A 23439-nucleotide genomic window follows, 5' to 3' on the forward strand; every position below is an offset into this window, starting at 1 on the left:
AAAATCATTTAAACTCCCAATAAAATCATTTAAACTCATAAGGATTTTGACGATGCAACTCCCAATAAAATCAGTAAAATTATTTAAACTCGAATATGTTTACCTAACGATTCAAAAACTTAATTTTTTTTAGTCAATTTAAAAGTTCAATTTTTATCATATTTATAATAAATACAATATCATATTATATCTAAAGAGAGACTTAATTTTTTTATAATAGTATAGGTTAATAATTATAGAAGTAACAATTAGTTACACTTGTGATAATTGATTATCCGGTCTATATTATTATAGACCAAGTACATTAATTATTCAATGATCCTAAAAATATTTTTTTTTTTCTTATTATAAAATGGGATGGAGGAACGGGGGCGGTACATTAAGAGTTAGATAGATTTCCTCGTGTATTCTCAATAATGTCTCATATTTTTATGCATGTGTGTAAAAAAAACAATAAAAAACAATACAAAAAGAATAGATGAAAACAAGTGAGAAACAAAACAAGTTTTTGATAAAATAATATAGCAAAATTTTATGCGACTATCTAAATATAATAATTTTTTTTGGTAGTTACACAAAAAAGTGTCTGACCTAACAATTTGACATTTTTATGCTAGTTGAGCTAAGATTTATGGACATTTAAATATAATAAATTATTTGATAAATAATAGATACATAAATATTGTAAAAAAAAAATAATATAATAGGGGTTTCGTAAAAATAAAATAAAACATTAGAGGTTAAAATATATAATCACTTAGCATTTCAATCATATATACTATTGAATCTCACATGACATATTCATGATTCAAAGAGTCATATTTAATACGTAAAAAAATAAGAGATATTATTTCTTTACAAAATATATTAAGGGCATATAGTTGTTGAGTTATTTGTTTGTTATTGAAATGCATGCTTTTAGTCATATTTAACCAATGAGAATGAGAGAAGATCAATTAAGTGTGAATTATCTAATATTTAAATTTTATTTTTAATTTAAAATAATAATATATTAATGTTGTCATATTTTCTTATTAATATACATAACACTTAAAATTTTAAATTAAAAATTGATATATTTAAATTGAATAAGCTAAAATATATGTTTATTTTAATATGAGGTAAGCTCTACGAATTTACGAGTTAAAACATTTCTTTTCCACTTAACCAATTGACGTAAAAACTAGATTCTGATGAGTTTGCTGCACACTCGAACTTCCCAATTCCATTCCACCAGGCCTTTGATTTTTGTTGACCAGACTCAATCCCATAAAACTATCATGCTCGTACATTGTCACACTCGGGCCACTACTTGAGAATCAACCTGAAGATCCACTTTCAAATAATTTTGAAATTGAATTAAAAACAAATCTTCTAAACTCCTCATAATTCCACCACAAAAGCTTCACAGGATCCAAATTTATTTTGAAAAAACCACAAATCCAGTGCCGCTCACATCCTTGAGTAAGCCACCACACCCGGCCGCTCCACCATTATTCTTGGAAGTCCCATTCGTATGCGAATCCATCCATGGAGAGGACAGAGGAGGCCACCATCTAACATTGAGCCAATCCTTCTTGTTGGGGCTAAGAACATTAAGAATATAGGAGTTTATTTATAATGATTAAGATATGAAAAAATTACTCCAAGTGTATAAGCGAGGAATTCTGAATCCGACCTCTGCATATATAAGTAGGGAATTCATAGGTCGGGTAAAAGAAATCATGCAATTCCTTATTTCTCCAAAGAAGAGCGGTAAGAGTGGCGCAAAGGGGATCCCAATTTTTGTTATAATTTTGAAAAAGAAAAAAAATTGAAGGGAAAAATATTTATTAATCATTTTTTAGAGAATTTGAACCAAGTACCTTAAGTTACAAAACTAAACTTTTACCATATTGAATTAGCATCTCGAATATAATTTTTGTCGTGATTTAAAATCATGGCAAATTTAATCAAGTAGCATGGTATTCCTAATGTTAAATTAATCACCACATTATAATATTTTTTGTTAAATTGCTTATAAATATTTTCAATAGATAAAGAAAAGGGGAAATAGAACATATAACATCACTGATTATTGAATTGCATAGCAGGAACATAAAAATGTACTACAGATATATGTACAATTATACTCTACACACACTTGCAATCGTTCTAAACTTTTCTTTTTCAAATAATAAATAATTAATGCACTTCAAAATTTCTAAAGAGAGTATGAGAAGAAAGAGATTCCATTCTCTCTCAGCATCCTATATTATTTTTTTAGCCTCTTATTATTTAACAAACATTAAATTTAATAGGAAATATGCTATTATTCCTTCTTTGGATTTCTCTTTCTTTGCTCTTTTTCTTCCTTATCCATGAAAAGCAACCACTTTTCCTGCAAATTTGTTCATCTTTCTTCTTATATTCATGCATCACTGTTTCTTCTCTTGTCTCCCATGTGTCTTTGTCCTTCATTTCCACCTGCACATGTATTAATTTGTACCTTACATCAATGATTGTCAATTAGGGTTCCCATTATTTCGAAATGGGTCATCTTGACATCCACTCATATTGAGCTCATATCCAATTAATTAATTATAAATAGAAATCTAATAACCATTTTAACTTTATTTGATCAATTAATCAATTAATGCTACTAATTGATAAATAGCTAATATAAGGGGGAACTTCAAGTGAGAGGAGAGTTTTATGGTGAGAGATGAGAGGAATAAACAATGACCATCGGATCAAATTGTACGGTGGAGATTAAAAGTTCCACATAAAATTAACCGCACAAAAATAATACGCTAATATCTTGAAATATTATTGCAACGGGTATGGCTATCCCAATCCATGTCAATTTAAGACACAATTCAACTCCATATCTCTGATTAAAAATGACTCAAAAACTATAAAGCTATGGATTTTAATAAAGTAAAATCAATGATGATGGGTTTTCATTTTCAAAGCCAAAGAAAAAAGAAACAGTTTCCCGCAGTTCACACTGCAGAGGGAATATACAAGAGTACTTAAATCTTAGCCGTGTATTATCATCCAATGAATGTTAATCATCCCTCTCATCTCTCATTATAAGACATGCTCTCACTTGAAGTGACTCATTATTTTTATTTTTATTGAATGCGAATTTATATATGTTAAGTGACTCATTATCAAACAACCCAGTATAATCTTACCAAAAAAAAAAACTATCTAGTATAACCGATCATTGGTTAGTCTAATGTTGATTGACGTTGGAATTGATAGGAAGTGTTAGAAACAATTCAATTTTCTGCAGTTACTTGCTTTGCAAGTTAGTTGTTAGTTTGATAGTTAGAACAGTTTGTTGTAACTACATTTTGATTGTCTTGTTAGTTACTAACTACTGAGTTAGTTGGTAGTTAGTTTGTTAGATAGATTTACTTGTTAGTCAAGTAAATGGTCAATTTGTAAACTCTTTAAATTGTACCTTAAGCATCAATAAAAATCAATGAAACTATTCTCTCCCTCTCACACTTTCTTCCACTCTAACAGGGAGAATCACGGTTTGATCCCCGCAACTACGATCAGGAGAGGCTGAAACCATTTGATGTCAAAATAGACTGGATATTGGTGGTGAAAAAAAAACAACTACCTAGTATAATATATTGATTTAACATTATTATTAGGTTTCTCGTATTAATTCACACATTCATAATATTGATAATCGTTTGATTGTGATCTAATACTTTATATTCAAATTAGATATTTTTAAATTATAGAATTAAAATTCACATTTATCATACATTAAACAATATATAAGGGAATCCAAATTCGCGTTTAAATTCACTTATTTTTGAATTTATGTGAAACATTTTATGGAAATAAATAAGTTTTTATGTAATATATTATAAGTTTTTCGAGATAGTCTATGAGAAAATAGTTCATAAAAATACAATTTCTTTTTAGTGAAAACTTTTAAATCAAAATAAAACCATTTATTTACATAAACTATTTTCATAAGCTAAAAAATAAGTCAAATTCGACCGGACCAACTCATCTTTCATCACACAAGAGAAGAGAACACTTGTGAAAGAGATGTGTGGTGTGGGTAGGTGTACGTGTAGACAGAAAACAACTTGGGGAAAGTACGGATATGGAGGGACCAAAACTTGAGTGGCATATAGCTAGGCACATGAAATTAATGAAACAAGATATCATATCTAGTACTTCCTTTACCCCTCATTTTTTACAAATATATTATATATGGAGTTTATGTGGTTACTAATACTAGATTTGATTCTCTATTCTTGGCCTAGGATTTTGTTCCTCTTTTTGATTGTGTTTCTTTCCTTGATCCATTGGTCAAGTAATTAAAGGTTTGGTAATTCGGTTTAAATTAAGGTTAAAGAAATTGAAAGACCCAAGTTCAAACTACAGTTAAAAAAATAGTCAAACAATTTAAACGAATCAAGTCGAAGTTCAAATTACGGTGAGAAAAAAAAAGGTTCAAAACTGTTACAATTTAAAAAAATTGATTCGATGAAACAAAATAAGGTTAGACATATCCCTGAAAATCAGAGGGTTTATACCAAAATAAAATAAAATTAAGGTTAGACATGGGATAAATTTGCATTTCAAACTTTAAAAGTTTTCCCTATCTGTAGAAAGTTCAAACATTTGATTTAACAATAAAATCTAACTTTTCTTTTACTATCATCTAATTTAATCATTAGGGTAGGAGATATTAAGTATGATTAAGTACCACATTTCAATTGTGGCATTTTTTTATGTGTTAGCAAGTATTTTTCTCATGAATACCATTAATTCCTTTAAAACACAATATAAGTTTTTTTTTTTTTTCTGTAGACAAGTGGCAAACACCACTAAAACTCACACACACAATTGTAAGATTTAGGTTCGAACTCTGATGAAAATGTTCAACCTAACAAGTTGTGCTAGAATGTATGGACAATACAATATAAGTTGATTTCATAGATTTAAGTACCAAAGGAAAAATATATCTAAAGCTAGTTATTAAGGTTTTGGAATACATTAGATTCTTACCAACAATTATTTGAGAAATGAAGAGAAAGAAAATTCTACTACTTACCTCTTCTTCAGATTTAGTTTTATTGTCATATGAATTTGTTGAGTCTTCATTTGTTGACATCTCAATGATGGATGGAGTTAAGGTAGTGCTTGGATTGCTTGAACTAAGACAATGAAGCATACTACTTTGAGTATATGCATCTCTTGTCATTTCCTCATTTTCCTTTTCTACATAATGTCAAGAAAAATTATCATCAAATGACTACTTACACTTTATTTGGATAAACAATATAAATAAGTGCTTGTAGCATAAGCGCTTATCATATAAAGGCTTATGCAAGTTTAGTTATCATATAAACTATACTATACGTTTTTTTTTTTGAATGGCTATAAGTTACTTAAGTTGTTTTCATAAATTATCAATTGACATAAACATTTGCGAGATTGTTTGTAAGCGTTATGGCACAACTATGACATGTCCAAAAGTTATAACTTGTTTTCATAACTATTCTTCTGGCATAAACATATTTTTAATCAGTTGTGAGAGTTTATATATGCAAACGACTTATGACATGTCCATAAGCTATAAGTCTTTTCTCTTTTCCATAAATTATCTTAAAGAAGTTAAGAAAATAAGCTCGAAAAAAAAAACTTATGGACATGTCATAAGCTTTTTCTATTAGTACTTATAAGTAGTCTCGCAAATGCTTATGTCAATAAACAGGTTAAAAAGTTCAAATAAGCTAATTCAAGTATTTAAACAATGTCATGATACATAGAAGCTAGAAAGAACAAAAGCCAATTAAGTGATTATGAACCTGGACTAAGAAAGTGAAGAGCAACATCTTCTTTTGTGAAACTATAAGTTGAAGCCATTGCCTTTTTTTGAATTTGTCTTGATGAAAAAACTAGTGGAGCAGACATAGTGATTCTATTTGTTGTTGAGTTTTGAAATAATCTTCCACTAAGTGTTTTTGCAGATAAACATTCCATTGGTACTTCCCCTGAAAGAGGATTGCATATATATTTTTCTGCTTCATTCCATTTTGAATTCAAAGCAAATCCATCTGGTGATAAACACTCCCAACTTTTATACACTGATCTTGCTTGCAATGCTACATACAATACACCACCATTCAATTAATATAAAAAAAAATAAAATTTAGTTTATATTATTAAGGATTTAATTCATATACACTATCATCATAAAACAAATTATACTCTTAATCAATCATAGTGAGCATGTTCGAATTTGAAGTGAGCTCAACGGAATCCTAGTGAGCCACACATAAGTGTTGGGAAGTTTGAGGGAGCTCAGGAGAAACATCAGGCTAAATGGTTCAGGACCACAAGAGAAGGATACGCTGCATCTCGACCCAAAATATTAAGGCATTGGGTTAATGAGTCACTTCTCTTATAAATCCATCATTCTTTCATTCATAGTCAATGTGAGACTTAGCCACTCACACTTGAAACCCGACAATCTCATATCCTAAAGTTGATCTAATACTAGGATCCTCTCCCGCTCCCCCCACCAAGCCGAACCACAGCTCTGATGCCACTTGTTGGAGAGTTTGGGGAAACACGGGAGAAACATCGGGTCAAATGCTCTCTAGGACCACAAGAGATGGAGACGTCACATCTCCACCCAAAACCTTAAGACATTAGGTTAATGAGTCACCTCTCTTATAAACCAAGAGTAAGTCCACTTGCAAAAACTATGCTTTGGAGTTTCAACAAAATCACAGTGGCTCACTATGATGTTGCCATCATGGTTTATCAAGTTCATCGTAATTCCAATCATACACTAAAAAAATCACAGGGTCACAGTGATTCTGCCAAACTCACCACTCATCCAAACGTGCACAGTTTGGTTCTATATAAAGTTATGATATGATTTACGGTGTATCAAAATTAAACTTGGAGTTATAATAAAACCTTATGCTAATCATCAAGATGGTTCATTTTTAGTACCTTTAAGAGCAGTAGTGAAAGAATAAGTTGAAGGGTCAATTTCATCTGCAAAAAACATGACAGAGTTTTTGAGTAAAACTTGATATGTTGAGAAACAAAAATAAGAACTTGTTGAATTGAAATGAAAAGAAAATGAATGTACCTTTTAATGTGTAACCAGGAGAAGAAGCAGTGCTAGAAATGGTTATGTTTGATCTAAAAGATTTAGTGTCTTCTCTAAAGCTTCTTATAATTGATGCTGAATATCTTCTTGATTTTGTGTTCTCTCTACTTATGATTCTACTTTTCATTCCCCATTCTGTTAAGTTGAAATCTAAATCTTCTTGTTTCATTGAATTATAAGGAGGAGATGATGGTTGCATTTCCAATGTGGATGCCATGTGTTTCACAACTGTACCTAAAGCTCAAGGTTTATATACTTAATTTTTACAAGTGGCTCTATATATACACAACATGACCAAAACAGAGACTTGAATTGAGAGATTTTTTTTTTTGAAGTAAATTAATATCCAAGCTGTACTTGAAATTATAGGAAAATATAGTCCACTAAATTATCAATATTTTATTGTAATTTTTTTCCCCTTATATATATATATATATATATATATATATATATATATATATATATTATGAGCACTTGAGTTGCGAGAGGATTAGGTCTATAAAAGGTGTCAACTTAGTTGAGATGCTTTTTAGGCTCTTTAATATTATTATGCTCTTAGTTCACCTAAAAAAAATTATCAATATTTTAAAATGATTTATGCAATTGTGAAATATTAATCAAATCCGATCTTTTAATTTCAATTTTGTCCTTGATATTAACAACTTAATGGTGGATGGCCCGATCAAAAACCTGATAGAAGGTGACTCATCGAATCGCAGAGAAGACTCATACATCTTAGAGTTGAGAGTTTAACCTAATTCAACCTACAAAATCAGCTTATAAGGTCAAAATTGTCTCTATTTTATAAACATATATTTAGATCATCTCACAACTGATATGAGACTTCTTAAAAAAAAACGGGCATCTCTTCCCTAGATAATCCAAATTCCTATATTTCAAGTCTATCTTCAATTTTTGTCTTCTTTTGGTTTTCTCATTAAATAATTTATAGTACAGCACTAGTAACTTTTTTATTCTTTGACCTATTGGTTGAGGTGAGGTTCTAGTTTATTATTGGCACAAAATTTTGATTCTGTTCTTAGCTGAAGAAAAACAAAACATACATTTGTCTACATTTTCCATCAACTACAAATCTTCAATTACTTATGTAGTACATAAATTTTATTTCTGACATCATATTTTTACAATTCTTCATTTGGCACATTTTTTTTAGCACATGAATTTAAGTCATTGTCAATTTTTTTACTTTCTGGACCTCTTTGTTTGCTAATTATATTCCTACTGTTGTAGGATTTTGTTTGTGGTGAAAGCAATTGTGTTCATGCATGTGATTGAAGCTGACACTTACTATTTATGAATCATGATTGTGAAATGTAATATATGTTTGTTTTTTAATCATTATTTGTGTTATGAATAATTAATGTACTAAGCATATGAAATTTCTTACTAAATGAACAAAATGAAAATTTGTAGTTATGTTGATGGAGCCTTATTTTTAGAAAGTGGCACTCTTATAAATTAAAGAAAAAAGAAATAGGAAAGGATATAGTACCTAAATCAATCATTTCTTTTTGCCCAACAATGTTTCACTTTTATCCTAACAATAATTTGTACTACAATGATCACAACCACTTGAAGACTAAAATAAATAAATAAAGATTATATCTCTAGGACTGTTAAAAGATGAATTCTTCGATACACATATTATATGAATATGTACTGGTATATTTGCTGAAGTGAATTGTACATTTCCTACAACTAAATGGCAATAAAAGATTCATAATTTTTTTTCTTCAAATTATAAACAAAAAATAATCCACACATACTAAGGACAACAAAATATAATAATTTGAAATACGACTTTGTGTTTTCCTTGAAATAAGTTTTATAAAAGATATAAAAATAATTTTAATTGGTTATTAGTTATAAGAAAGAGAAGTGAAAGACAACGAATTAAATGTAATTTGCATTTAATTTTATAAGAAACATTAAAAATGTTAAAAGTTGGTATTTTTGGCTTTAATTTAGAACAACAAAAATTGGTTTATTTTTTATATTTGAAATCACGGGAAGGTTAATATAGTGCAATTTTTTTGTCAAGTAGTCTAGCTGAAATACAATATATAGTGTATAGTGTATATGCCCCCTTTTTTAATGATGATGTACGTAATATGACAAGAGAAAACACATAATTGTTGATGTACATCACGATAAATTATCAAATAATTAGTGGTCATGATTTTGTTATGGAATACAAAAAAAAAATGAAAATTTGAAAAGCATCATTCTTATATTCACCTTAAACCTTCTAATGTATTAAGTCGCCCCGGTTGCTCTCGAGGTGAGACACTCGACTATGGAGTCGATAAGAGTGTCATCAAAGTAAGCAAGTTACATAGATCGTGAACTTTAAAAAATAGGAGACGATTATTAGAAACAAAGGAGGTTTGTTGTGAATAGGTGGTGCAAGACATCTTAAAAATGATGGTAGTAGCGGCGTTGTTGGAAATGACATCATTACAACAATAATCGATCTTTTTTTCTTTGTTTCTAATATAAAAAAAATTATTGGCGATAATTTTATTCAAAGCGTATCAAATACAAATAGAAATACCTCATTTAACTTATGTTAGGTTTCAAGTGTGAGACCGAGTGGTTAAGTTTTATATCGATTATGAATAAGAAGAATGTTAGATTATAAGATAGGTGATTCATTAGCCCAATACCTTAAGATTTTGAATTAAAATATAATATCTTCCTTTCTTGTAATCCTGAAATATTTAACTCGATATTTCTCTCAAGCTCCTCCTAACTCCTCAACATGTTAAACTCAACCATTGATATAACTTCCAAGAAAACCACATCATAATATTGTAACATAGTAAAAGCTCAAAGTGGGGTGAACCCATGTAGCTTATTACTGTTATCCACGTTGGATTTGATAATGTGATAGCAAAGTAGTATGAGTAAACATTGTTGAGTTGCTTTCATTATGGGCTGTGAAGTCATTGAAAGTGTATATGTCACTTGTCACACACAAGAGCATATAGTGGTGGAGAATGATTGTCTCTGTAGTTGTGCATATGCATGTCACATGCTTGTAGCAATCAAAGAATTCAAATTTCCTACCATCACATAATCCTCATTCAGTATTCGAGACATCGATAATCGTTTGATTTTCATCAAACCGGCTAAAAATAATGATTAATTTTGACTTTGATTTAGAATCTAAAGTACATAATTTAAATCTAAAATATTCAATTTTAATCAAACGATCATTGATATATTTATTTTAATCGTGCGGATGCGGTAAATCTTGACTTTATGAGAGTTGGGATGTGGATTGTCTGTTGTAATATGACCACATAGTTTGCTACAGTTTTCAATATCAGTCATTAACTATAAATTAGTCAGTCCAAATTAAATATACAATTAAATGATCTTATTCATTAATTCAGATTGGACGATTTAGATATAACTGCGTGACAGCAAATCTATTTTTGGAGAGGGGGTCAGCAATTAAGCTAAAATTGATGGGATAAGGGGTCCTGACATTATGGAAGTGATGGGGTCCCAAACTATGGACCTCTTTCATAGTCTCAACTTTGTCTGATGTGTATGCTAAGTAGGTATCAAGGGAGGTTCTCTTAGTTGGCAGTTCATATTCCTGCATTTATAGGAGATATCTTTCATCCCCACTTATGGCTTCAAGTTAATTGTCTTTTCCTTTCACATGTCCAAACGCATGTTATGAATCTATAGGATAATATAATAGGAGTGCTTAGTAATTAATTAAACTAAAGATTAAATATATTTTTGTCCTTATAAATATTTCAAATTTTAGTTTTGGTCCCTATAAAATGTTTTAGCAAGTCTAGGTCCCAAAAATATTTCCTGTCACGGTTTATGGTCTTTATGTTTTAGTCAACTCATGTATAGCATTTGAATTTTTTTTCTATGCCATTTTTAGTACATTATTGAAATCTCTCGTACAAATGTTTAAATTTTTTCTATAACATTTTAAATTTTTTACGCTAAAAAATTTATATATAATTCATCTTATGTTAAAAAATTATAAATTTTTATGAGAGAGATTCTTATAATATTATAAACATTAATACAAAAAAACCATTAAAAATTTGAAAGTACACATTTGATTAAAAGTAGGGATAAAAAATTGCTAAAACTTTTTATAAGGAAAATACTAAATATTACGCATCCACGAATTGCAAGAAAAACACTTCAACAACCCCATGTTTTCCGTTAAAAGGAAAATTTATATTTTTTAAAATTGATAAATTTGTTCATCATGTGATTCTTTCTCGTACTAAATAGTATATCCTTTTTTATAATGACTAGAAATAAAATTCAAGATATTTATAGAGATAAAAAAAACTTATTTCACCCAAAGTTGTATAATTTGATCGAATCTACTTAATTACGGTATGACTTGGATGAATTAGTTTGTTGTTTCTTTTTGTTCTTTGAAGATGTGATAATTATAATTAGAATTTTACACATATAACTATAAGATTTGAAGTTTGAATTCAAATAAAATTGTCAAGCCTAACCATACCAACATTTGCCAGATGAATTAGCCTTGTTTTTTTTGGATATAATTAGCCTTGTTTTTATCAGAAAGTTGAGTTAGGCCCTTGTGACAATTGAATTGGTTTTTATATAAGCTCATAAATGTAAAAAATAAAAAATAATGCAAAAGAATAATTTATTTATTTATTTGAATTTGATTAAATTTGAACACTTACACAAATATTTTCATAACTTTTTATCCAAAAATATAAATAAAATCTTATTATAAAAATATATAAATAAAAGATTCTGTTAACCATCACCAATTATTGAGCAATCCTTTGAGAATAATATCTACAAGCACGTGATCAGTCATTATCATTGGTTTATCATTTCTCTTCCTTTTTTTTTTGTTGAAATATCATTCCTTTCTCTATCCTTCAAAACTATTATCCATATTATATAACTGGATAATTGTTTTTTTTTTTCCTCACTCACCAAATCTCAAGAGGAACAAGAAATCTTGGCCTAAATTATGTTATCAAGCTTAGAGAACAAACTAAGATGTAAATAAATTCTAAGTACACATTATTCAATAGTGATCAAATTTGAATATCAGTCGAATTTGTTCTTTCAAGTTTATTTACCATTTGAGAGATAGGTGTGTTTGAAACGAGCAAACAATAAAAATGGGAGTGAAATATTACAATAGATAGCAGAAATGTTTCATTTGTAAACCATAGAATTAGTCCTACGAAATACTCTCTTCGTAATAAAATATAGGTTAAATTGCACTTTTGGCCCCCTAAGTTTCAGAAACTTGCAATTTTGGCCCCTTATGTTTCAAAATAGCACTTCTAGCCCCTTAAGTTTCAGAAAGTTGCGATTTTGTCCCCCTATGTTTCAAAATAGCAATTTTGGCCCCCTAAGTTTCAGTAGTTGCGATTTTGGCCACCTATGTTTCAAAATAGCACTTTTGACCACTTATCTTTACCCCTTTTGCAAAAGGTCAATTTTGATCGAGTCAAAGTTGATGTGGCAAGTCACTTAAGTGACTCAGCTGCCACGTCAGCATTTTTTTGTCATCTTATAATTAAAAAAACTAAAAGAATAAAAAAATAAAAGGAAGAAGTCACGTGCTTTAAATTTATTTTTTCACTAACACACATATAATCTCAAATCCTAAAGAATTAACCTAATCCTTCGTGACGTTTATTCAAAAGGATTTCTCACTATACGTAAAAAAAAAAACCTAATCCCAAATCCAAAAAATAGGAAACAATGGAAATTGGAAACCCTTCGTGCTTTTTATTATGTCATTTTGATTATATTATTTTGATTATGTAATGACTTCTTATATGTAATGACTTGATTTGTTATGTCATTTTGATTTAGAAAAGTGTCTTGAACTTCTATTTTGAATGTAATTTCTTATATGTAATAAGTTTGACTTGTTATCTCATTTTAATTATGTTATTTTGCCTTGCAGTTTATGCTTAACAGGTTTATATATTATTATGCCACATCAATTTTGACTTGGTCAAAATTAACTTTTGCAAAAAGGGTAAAGATAGGGGTCAAAAGTGCTATTTTGAAACATAGGGGGTGTCAAAATTGCAACTTTCTGAAACTTAAGGGGCCAAAAATGCTATTTTAAAACATAAGGGGTCAAAATCACAACTTTTTGAAATTTAGGGGGCCAAAAGTGCTATTTTGAAACATAAGGGGCCAAAATTGCAAGTTTCTAAAACTTAGGGGGCCAAAAGTGCAATTTAGCCTAAAATATAAGCAAAATTCACTTTTTTAAGTTCATTGCATAATTAATATATCTAGTCACAGAGGAAGTAGTAATTGTCATTGTCACTAGGCTAGCCCTACAAGGGAAATGGAAAAATACTAGGGAATACTTAATCATCCTATGCAGCAAAACTAATAGAAATGGTCAAATGGGAAAATGCATTAGGCATTAAAATAACCATAATTTCATCATAATTGAATAAACAATAAAATTATCTTGGTTGTTAATTTGATTATTTATTACATCAACTATAAAATAAACCTTTTTATTAAAAAAAAAAAAAACTATAAATAAACCTCTAACACCACAAAACATCTTTCAAAATAGAACCAAACAAGCTAGAATGAATGAGAAAATTGCAATCAAATAAATATTATTCCAACAAGCAGAGCAGCAAAAATTGCCAAGATCATGCCTTCATATCATCAACCCTGCTCAGTTCTTTGGCAAGAAAAACAAGATTCTCGGCCAACCTCCAGAAGAGGATGAACAGCTTGATGGATTCATGTAATCTTACAGTTTGCTGTGACGGGTTTTGCAGGATAGGTGGCTTTGAGCTTTTGAACTCGACTGCACGGATAATTAACCAGTTCCATGAACCGATAGTAATCTAAAACAACAATAAGAAAAAGTATTAGTTAGATTCATTACATATAAGAAAAACTAAAACATTTCATGAACTAGAGTTGTAATATATGAAGATAACTGCGACATTTCATGAACTAGAGTTGTAACATATGAAGATAACTGCAACATTTCATGAACTAGAGTTGTAAAATTAGCTAATTTTATTTTCAAATAAAAGAAAAATCTGTCAAAATATCAGCATTGAACAATACCATCACAATAGGTGAGACAAATAATTAACTGGTTTACTTTTTGAGTGATGAATATGTGTTCTGTTGAGGTCACATTATCTTATGGCGATTGCGCATCTCCCCCCTTATACAAGTATGCATTAGAACCTATAAATATATCCTAGATCGCAAGTCCCAACAGTCACATAATGAAGCTTTTTTCGGTAAAATGCCACATTTTAGGGGGTTGAATGAGCAATCGCCTTAAATTATTGATGACTTAGTTCACAATCAAGAACTTATAAATATATCCTAGATCGCAAGTCGGAACAGTCACATAATACATGAAACAGGTGAAAATCATGCAATCGGAAAAATTTACATACCTTTCAAGATCTCCGGTATCTTGAGGAAGCACTGTATGGTAAGGCAACCAGAGGACCTAACTCAAGAAATAAGAATATACCAGCCATGTTATTCCCATAATTTATGACAGGGAACAAAATTATAGAAAAGTAATACTTAGATCATCTAATGCAACATTTCACTGTTTTGAAAAACAATCTATTTTAATATAATTACTTAAGTACTTACTATGAAAGATAGAATGTATCCTGGAACCACATAAGTATGGATTAGAACGTCAAGGGAGCCAAGATGATCGATATCCTACAAAGAGAGCTTCCATCAAAACTTTGTAGAGAAGTAAAAGATACAGATCAGCGAGGTCACAGAATGAGACAAATGCTTACCAGATGAAAAGGATGAGAAATTGAAGCAACTTCAGGAAATTGCATATGCATATAAGCTTCCTGTTGAGCAAGGAATATTTTATATGGTTGGTAAGCAAAAGATAAAAATATTTTAAATTGCTGATATTACATCAGATGCGTAATGAAAATTCTTTTAAGACTTTACTGTGACATGTCGGTTATTTTATTTTGTCCTTTTCTTTTTCTATTTTGACATGGTTGCCAGAGGAAGGTAGTGAAAGAAAATATGTAAGTTCCTTGCATTCAGAATTGAACATAAAGTCACACATGGAAAGAAGAGTGAATATTACCTTGTCCATGAATCAGAATGGAATTTGAAGATATAGGAATGATATCTTGGATCTTCTCACTCGAGAAAAGAACTTGAGTAACTGAAACAGTGAGGAATTACTTAGGTTATGAAGATAGTCGAGAAAAGAGACAAACTCTAAATTAGCATTTTGGCAACAATTTATTTCTTTGTAAATTGGGATGGATTAGACACAACATCATTCTACTCAGATGCCATGTGTGATACTTCTGGAATTAGCCGATCAGGGTTGAATGAATAATTTAACTAATAATGTAAACAGAAATTTGTAAACCTGGGAAACGCATAAGCTTTTCATCACCGTCATTTCCATCTGCTTCATTTAAACCGTTTTCCATGTCCGTTGTAGTCAACATGTGCACAGAATGGCATCCATCTGATAACCAGATAGTCTGAGATGCTGCAGGATAATAAGAAAATTTTACATACATTAACAAAACAAACCAAGTACTGTGGTCTTGTGCAAGGACATATACTAAATGGGGTTCTGTTAACCAGGACATTGGGCTCAAATGGTTAATGAGCTCCCCCTGGGACGAATTGTCGAGGAGAACCCGAGTTCGATTCCAGGTGGGAACGATTCTTGGCCAGGCTATACTTACCTCACGGCCGAACTCTGTATTACAGAGGCCCCTTCCCTTGGGAACCAGAGAGTTAATACCAAAAAAATCGGGGTTCTGTTCATTATTTTCTTTTACATACGTTATACTTGAATGACCATCATTATATTTGAACTGACATACTTGTGCTTCAATTAGTATCAACCGCAGCAAGTTAAATACAACTTCAAGTTTGCATTTGGTTCAGTAGTATGAAACTATTGCAAAATTCTTATTTCTTAGAGTAACTTTATTACAGCAGATTAGCATCAATCATGAACCCTTCTCCATTCCTGATCTATCTAATTCTTAAAATATCTTAATACAAGAACCGGGGATAAAAAACAAAGACTGAATTGAACTCTAGATCATTTAGTCATAGACGCTTCAATACCACATCATAAACCAACTTTCCCAAAAACTTAAGTTGCAAGATGAAAGCACACAAATGGTTATATATTTCTAACAAACACAAACATGAGGTAAATGACTATTGCCATACTATAACTGATGAAATTGTTTTAGCGGAATGTTTCAACCCCAACAAACATTGATGCATGTTTTGTCAGTTTTACCCCTTAATCTTTCACGAAGAAAGCATACACGATCTAAATTTCAAAAAAATATAAAATAAGACAAAGAAAGTGAGACTTACTTGTAGATATATCGGGATGAACAGCCAGACATTGAACATTCATAACACGAGGCAGTTGCCTCACATTGCCGGTGATATCTATTCCAAAGCCAGAATTGTGCAGGCATAGCAAATGTAAATCCCCATGGGAATCCAAGATCAGGAACATCTTCTGGGAAAGCGCCTGAATGGAAATAGCCTTTACAGACCTGGATACCTTTGACGTGGATTTTGTTTCAATCTCATTCCCTTTCAATGCCAAAAAACACGCACCTCCATCTTTGTTGTCATTTTTAGATTTAACATTTGTCTGCTTCGCTGAGAGTAAAATTACATAAATTAGTTCATATATTGAGCAATATAGGAAACAGCCAACGATTATGCATAGAATCAAACAAGAGATTCAAACAAAGGACGCCCCCTTTTAATGAACTCATATCCATAAAACAGTTAGCAGAAATCACATATAAATTTGTAACTGATCATTTTTGGCCAGTGTATGATCTTTGACTACAGCTACTGAGACCAAAGAGTAGGCCGGAACACACCATGCATTAATACATTCGGGCAAGCATCCCTGCATACAGATATGAAGTCACAACTTCATAGATCGACACTTCCTATCCCAAAGGCCATAATTCTCTCTCAAATGATAAAGATACTCTCCCTCTGGACCTCTTCTCTTACTTATAGACAAAAGATCTAACTATTTAGCCAACTAACTCTCTAAATAACAGTTACTAACAGAACTTAACAAATCAATGAATAAACCCAAGAAAATAAATTAGACTGATAAAATTCTAAATTCAAATGGAAAAATAGCCGAGGTCAAAATCCATACTTCAACAGAAGCAAGCAACGTGTAACCTATGTAACATGCTAATCATCAGACTCTAATAAGGTAAAATCCAAAATAAATAAACTACTGTATTATATCATATCGAGTCTTTGGTAAACAATCCTGATTGTTTTCTACCCATGAAGATTTGAATAAACATATTCCTAGCTCAAAGGATGCAACTCCACAAGTTGTCCTAGCTTTCCAATAATTTTAAAAGTTTCTACATTCTTCGGCATCCCTAACCCATCGAGGCATTATGAGACTTAAGTCTAATTACTATAGACACTAAGAACAGCACCGATTAAAAATATAATTAGAGGAAAATAAATTACAAACCCAGTAAATTGCAGTTTTGTTAAATAGCTGCTACAGTGACGCTATATCGCTATAGCGTATCGGAATTTAGACAAACCGTTATTGTTTCACGATATGCTATATAGTATAAAATGTTGTCAAATAGAGGCTATAGTGGCGCTATAGTACTATTGCATAGCGGAATTCTAACAATCCACTAATTTTCGCTATCTGCGATTGACAACATTGAAATTGCACTGGTAATGTCATCAATAATCACAACCATTATCAAAAGTTGATCAGCATCAAAACCAATAGCCAATGCAATAAAATCACCATTGACTTTTCTCCATTGTTATTGATCATAATTCAGCGAAGGACTTGTGCTACCAAAATGAAAAATTATACAGAGTGACAGACATCATTATATCAAAACCAACAAAAACATCATTTTCTTTTCAGTTTCACTATTGTTATTGAACAAAAACCCACCAAGGACTTTATCCCCTAAAATAAAATAAAAAACCCATTATCAATACCTATGACTATTATTCATATCAAAAGACGAACAGACCAGATTCAATACCGATGAAAGCAGCATTTACTTTTCTCACATTGTTCTACTAACATCAAGACTTGCTTACAAGTTACAACAAAACATGTACCAAAAAGTTAAATAAGTACCTACCAGCAACTCCATGTTTTTCAATCTTCCCCTCCAATCCACCATTGCAGGTTGCATCCAAAACACCATTACCACCGCGGCTTTTGCATCCACGATCACCTCCAGACCTCCCATGATGATCACCATTAGACAATTGCTTCAAACTCGATTTTGAATTCGAATGCCCAACTCTCCTAACAACCATTTTTCCTTTCACCAACCTCCTCAATCCAAAAACCCTAACCCCATTCTCCTCTCCAAGAATCAAAAACCCAAAAGAAATACTCAAAGACCAAACCGGTCTCGAACACCGAATAACAGCACACTTCATCAAACTCAAACCACCACCACTACCACCATCATCACCCTCTGTCATCTTAACAGCAAAAACCCAAACTTTCAAACTCGAAACCGAATAAACCGCGAAATAATTAACCGACCCAACAACCTTAACAGAAACCCCATGTTTCACATTCATCAAAACCCCTAATTCAGGTTCAAATCTCACAAACCCACTTCGTGAACCACATGAAATACGATTAACCCTAGAAAAAACATTGCTTTTTCCATTAAGATGATAAAATCGGAGAAGAATTTGAGAACCAGCTTTATGGGGTCCACAAACAATGAAAACAACAGAATTATCAGAATTAGGGTTTGTTGAAATTGGGGATTTTTGGAGAATAAGAAAAGTGGAAGAAGAAGTGGGTTTTGGAATTAGGGTTTGTGGAAATTGAAGATTTGAGGAAAGAGGTGAAAAAGAAGGGTAGAGAGAGATTGAAGAGTTGGAGTGAGTGATTGCAAGAGAGAGAGAAGAAGGTTCAAAGAGAATGGAAGATGATGTTGAAGAATGTGAAGAAGAAAGAGAAGATGGGTTTGGAAGGGTTAACTTAGAAGCTTCTAGAAGAACCATTAGAGAGGAAATTGCAGAGAAAGAGTTTGATTAGAAGAAGAAGAAGAAGAAGAATGTGGTGAAAAGAAAAAGAGTTGATTTTTATTTTGGTGGAACAAGGAACAAAGTCACCACATAGGTTCGTTTGTCTTAGGTTGGAACTTAGGTTGATTTTCGTTTTCATTAATGTAAACTGTTTTTATTTTTTTCTTTTCTTTTATACGTTTGGTTTCTTCTCTTTATCTAAGATAAATTTCGGATTTCTTTTTTTCTTGGGAATTTTGGATTATTTTTTGTACGATAAATTTTTAAACATTATGGATTTACGGACAAAAAAATTGAATTTTATGGATAAATCCTCTAATCTCCAAACTATTAATCTCTCTTTAATTTCTGTGTCAAAAAATCTCTCTTTAATTTTAGTTTTAAAATTATAAAAATATGTGTTGTATGTTATGTTGAGTTTGTTAATAAAAGATTTTTGTTACTACAAAAAAAGTAAGAGTATTGTTAGTATTTTGAAAAGTCTACACCAAAACTCGTGTATGCACTTTATATATAGTATAAATGAAAAAATCCTTAAAAAAAATAAAAGAAAAAGAGAGGTTGGTAGAGAAAGTTAAGGCCAATTATGGAATAATAAAAAGGGCAATTATGGAATAATAAAAAAGTCATAGACGAAGTTAAGGGAAATTAAGAAATAATGAAAAATTCTTCACAAACTCAAGTATCCTTTATATATAGAGTTTAATTGTTGTGCACCGTCTGTGTAAAGATTTTTTACACATATATCTAATTATGTTTTGCCACATCATTTAATGAATGTGACACATCATGTGTTTTTAAATATCATACATGATGTGTCAGTATATTATTAAACGCATGTGTAAAATAACTTTACACTGACGATGCATATTAATTAAATTCTTTAGATATTGTTATAGAATAGATATATTAAATAGTATATAAATTATTAATAATTCATCAATTTGATCATTGAACTATTATTATTCTTTTTTTTTTCTAACAAGCAAAAAAGAAATATATTACTATTTACAGGGAGTCATAACTAGCACAAGGTTTTTATGTTATTCTCTTATTTGTTAATTTTTCCTATATAGGGGAAATTTGATCTTAATACAATTTTTATTTATATTTTTTTTTTAAGAATTTATTTTTGGGTCATGCTAACCAGTGCCCCCGGGGCACTAGTTAAGGATACCAAAAGAAGTAATTTTTGCATTGAAAAGAACATTTTTTATACTCCTACTTATAAAAAGTAAATTACACAATTTCCAATACATTCATACCTTATTTAACTCCTTAACCAGTGCCCCAGGGGCACTAGTTAGCATTTTCCTTTATTTTTAATACAAAAGTTTGTGGTTAACATCTAAACCTTTCAATCTCAATCAGACGATCACAAATGATCACTTGTGTGATTGCATGATATGGGTTTGAGTTTTTTTTTATTGTTAAAAAAAAATTCAAAACAACGGTTCCATAGGCGTAGCTGAGTTGGTTGCTTGCTAGTTACTACTAAAAATATATTGTTGAAGGGGTTTGGGTTTAAACTTTAAACCATATTCTTCGTGGAATGTGAAACTATAGCCAATAAATTTTTTGTTTTACAAAACCATAAACTTTATTCATTCATATATTAAAATAACAACAATAAAAATATATAGAACGAATCATAACCGGGTAGACGAGTCATGAGTTTGAGAAAACAGTTATGAACGGATCCTAATGATCAGATTCCGTTTCGTAAAAAAAATCATCAACGATAGCTGAAACCGACCGATGTGTGTGTCCACCGTGTATTTTCATCCTGTGATTATGTGTTGCTGGTATGGAGTTTGTCAAGAGAAAAGAATTGATCTATTTTTATTTTTTTTTGGACAATGAAAACATGGCTTTTAGTATATTTTTTTTATATAAAACAATAATATTATTTTTCACTTGAATTAGTGACATGGACCATTGAACCATTATTGATCTAGAATCATATGAATGGTTGAGATTCGTGGCTTTTGTGTTTTTCTTTCAAGACTAGAAAATTTGTCTTTTCTATTAGTTTCTAAAATAATCATTTATTAAATTAAACAACTTATATCACTACATCACTACTTTTGTAAATGCTTTTTTTTTTTAATTTAATAAATGATTATTCTAAAAACTAATAGAAAATAAATACAAAAGCCATGAATCTCAGTCCTCCATATGATTCTAGATCCAACAATGGTTCATATATTTGTTTCGGTGATCCAAGTGAAAAGAAATACTAATATTTATTTTCATTTGGATTAGTGACGTGGACATTGAATCATCATTGGATCTAGAATCATATGAATTATTGAGATTTATGGATTTTGTGTTTTTCTTTCAAGACTAGAAAATTTGTCTTTTCTATTAGTAGTTTCTAAAATAATCATTTATTAAATTAAACAACTCATATCACTACGTCACTACTTTTGTATCTGCTTCTTTTTTTAATTTAATAAATGATTATTCTAGAAACTAATAGAAAAGAAATACAAAAGCCATGAATATCAGTCATCCATTTGATTCTAGATCCAACGATGGTTCATATGTCTGTGTCGATGATCCAAATGAACATGAATACTAATATTCTTTTTCACATGGATCAGTAACGTGGACATATGAACCATCATTGAATGGTTGAGATTCATTGCTTTTGTGTTTTTCTTTCAAGACTAAAAAGTTTATCTTTTCTATCAGTTTCGAAAATAATAATTTATTAAATTAAATAACTCATATCAATACATCACTACTTTTTGGTTTTCACCACTAGTTTAATCTGGTTTGGGGGTCAGTTCCGACATCAAGTAATTCCAGCCCTCTCACAATTACATCACTATTTTTGTATCTTCTTCTTTATTATTTTAATAAATGATTATTCTAGAAACTAATAAAAAAAAATACAATATGATGCATCATATGATTCTAGATCCAAATGTGGTTCATATGTCTGTGTCAATGATCCAAATGAACAGGAATACTAATGTTTTATAAAAAAAAAAAAAAAAAACCAAAAGTCATGTTTTTCAATTCATTGTTAAAAAATAAATTTAAACTATATAATATCCCCCCTAAAAAATTTATAAAATTAAACTCTTCACTTATTTCCTACTATATATATATTAAGCCACCACAACACATAAACAAACTCAAACAAACAACATCCTTACTCATCTATATACTCATTAAAAAAAAACATATGAAGACTGTTTTTTTATCACTCACCCTTACCTTCCTCCTATTTGGTTTCACCACCGGTTTTTCCTTAACTTTCTCAAATGATGAGCAAGTATTGGACACAAACGGTAACCCTATTATCTTAGGTGGCGAATATTACATTTTTCCGGCAACTGTAGACCACCACAAAGGTGGACTAAGACTCGCAAAAACCGGCGATTCAAAATGTCCCGATACTATCTTACAAAATGTTAATATCACAGGTTTACCGGTGAAATTCACCATACCAAACATAAGCAATGGTATAATCTTGATAGGTACCAAATTTGATATTGAGTTCACTAAGAAGCCTAATTGTGTTAAATCATCAAAATGGCTAATAGTATATGATTATGAAGATGATCAGCTTATTTTTTATTTTGGTATTGGTGATCCTGAAAGCAAACCTGAAACATCAATTCCTGGCATATTTTATATTGAGAAATATGAAAATGCTTATAAGATTGTATTTTGTAATGATGATTTAGGGGGACTTAATTGTAAAGATGTTACGAGGAAGGATTTTAAAGATGGTGAATCACGTTTGGTTGTGTCGCCTGAGCATCTACAGGACCCTTATCCAGTTGTGTTTGTCGATGCTCCTTCTTTTGAATCTGGTATTGCTATGGATGTGAAGTTTTGAGTGTTAGTTTACAACTTGGGGTAAATATTGTTCATTTAGTGTGTTCATTTCTTAACATCAATGTTAATAGGTTGGATACTTTCACCGAGTTTGAACCGAGGTCTAGCAGTTGTGCGTAAGTTTCAGCAATATTTGTTACTTTGTCTACAAATCAAAATAAATAAATAATTGCAACTGCTTTGTTGGTGTTGATCTTGTATTCCATTTTATTTGTTGGTGTTGATCTGTAACTATATTTTATCCTTTCTTACGATATAAATATAATTAAAGGGTAATGTAAAATATGAATTGAATT

At 30.5% G+C, this 23439-nt stretch overlaps 3 protein-coding genes across 5 annotated transcripts; 1 reads left to right on the forward strand and 2 right to left on the reverse strand.

The window, feature by feature from the left end:
• Positions 1-2053: 2053 nt before the first annotated feature.
• Positions 2054-7424, reverse strand: LOC123910944. Its single transcript, XM_045962233.1, has 5 exons — positions 7130-7424; positions 6988-7032; positions 5832-6128; positions 5075-5241; positions 2054-2466 (listed from the first exon to the last, which is right to left on the reverse strand). The coding sequence occupies exons 1-5, from the start codon at positions 7365-7367 to the stop codon at positions 2278-2280; spliced, it is 936 nt and encodes a 311-aa protein (XP_045818189.1). The 5' UTR covers positions 7368-7424; the 3' UTR covers positions 2054-2277.
• Positions 7425-13600: 6176 nt separating this feature from the next.
• LOC123910945 lies at positions 13601-19433 on the reverse strand. Of its 3 annotated transcripts, none has more exons than XM_045962234.1 (8): positions 18376-19433; positions 16574-16870; positions 15594-15719; positions 15300-15380; positions 14989-15048; positions 14831-14905; positions 14623-14678; positions 13601-14049 (listed from the first exon to the last, which is right to left on the reverse strand). In XM_045962234.1, the coding sequence occupies exons 1-5, from the start codon at positions 19262-19264 to the stop codon at positions 15020-15022; spliced, it is 1422 nt and encodes a 473-aa protein (XP_045818190.1). In that variant the 5' UTR covers positions 19265-19433; the 3' UTR covers positions 13601-14049; positions 14623-14678; positions 14831-14905; positions 14989-15019. The 3 variants fall into 3 exon arrangements, with proteins under 3 accessions (XP_045818190.1, XP_045818191.1, XP_045818192.1); XM_045962235.1 differs by having other exon boundaries at positions 15594-15695; positions 18376-19422; XM_045962236.1 differs by lacking the exons at positions 13601-14049; positions 14623-14678; positions 14831-14905; positions 14989-15048 and having other exon boundaries at positions 15305-15436; positions 15476-15719; positions 18376-19422.
• A 3003-nt stretch (positions 19434-22436) lies between these two features.
• LOC123910948 (kunitz-type trypsin inhibitor-like 2 protein) lies at positions 22437-23427 on the forward strand. The gene has a single exon (XM_045962238.1). The coding sequence runs from the start codon at positions 22485-22487 to the stop codon at positions 23142-23144; it is 660 nt and encodes a 219-aa protein (XP_045818194.1). The 5' UTR covers positions 22437-22484; the 3' UTR covers positions 23145-23427.
• The last annotated feature ends 12 nt before the right edge of the window (positions 23428-23439 follow it).

The sequence above is a fragment of the Trifolium pratense genome, linkage group LG2 (genome assembly GCF_020283565.1).
Source record: "Trifolium pratense cultivar HEN17-A07 linkage group LG2, ARS_RC_1.1, whole genome shotgun sequence".
NCBI classification, from domain to species: Eukaryota; Viridiplantae; Streptophyta; class Magnoliopsida; order Fabales; family Fabaceae; genus Trifolium; species Trifolium pratense.

Coding starts and splice junctions, on each gene's coding strand:
- LOC123910944 (XM_045962233.1), bottom strand. CDS start 7,367: ATGGCATCCACATTGGAAATGCAACCATCATCTCCTCCTTATAATTCA. Junction 5,242..5,831: donor TCTTCACTTTCTTAGTCCAG/GTTCATAATCAC, acceptor GACATTATGTAG/AAAAGGAAAATGAGGAAATG. Junction 2,467..5,074: donor AAACTAAATCTGAAGAAGAG/GTAAGTAGTAGA, acceptor ATACATGTGCAG/GTGGAAATGAAGGACAAAGA.
- LOC123910945 (XM_045962234.1), bottom strand. CDS start 19,264: ATGGTTCTTCTAGAAGCTTCTAAGTTAACCCTTCCAAACCCATCTTCT. Junction 16,871..18,375: donor TGAAAAACATGGAGTTGCTG/GTAGGTACTTAT, acceptor TTTTACTCTCAG/CGAAGCAGACAAATGTTAAA. Junction 15,381..15,593: donor AAAGCTTATGCGTTTCCCAG/GTTTACAAATTT, acceptor TCACTGTTTCAG/TTACTCAAGTTCTTTTCTCG.
- LOC123910948 (XM_045962238.1), top strand. CDS start 22,485: ATGAAGACTGTTTTTTTATCACTCACCCTTACCTTCCTCCTATTTGGT.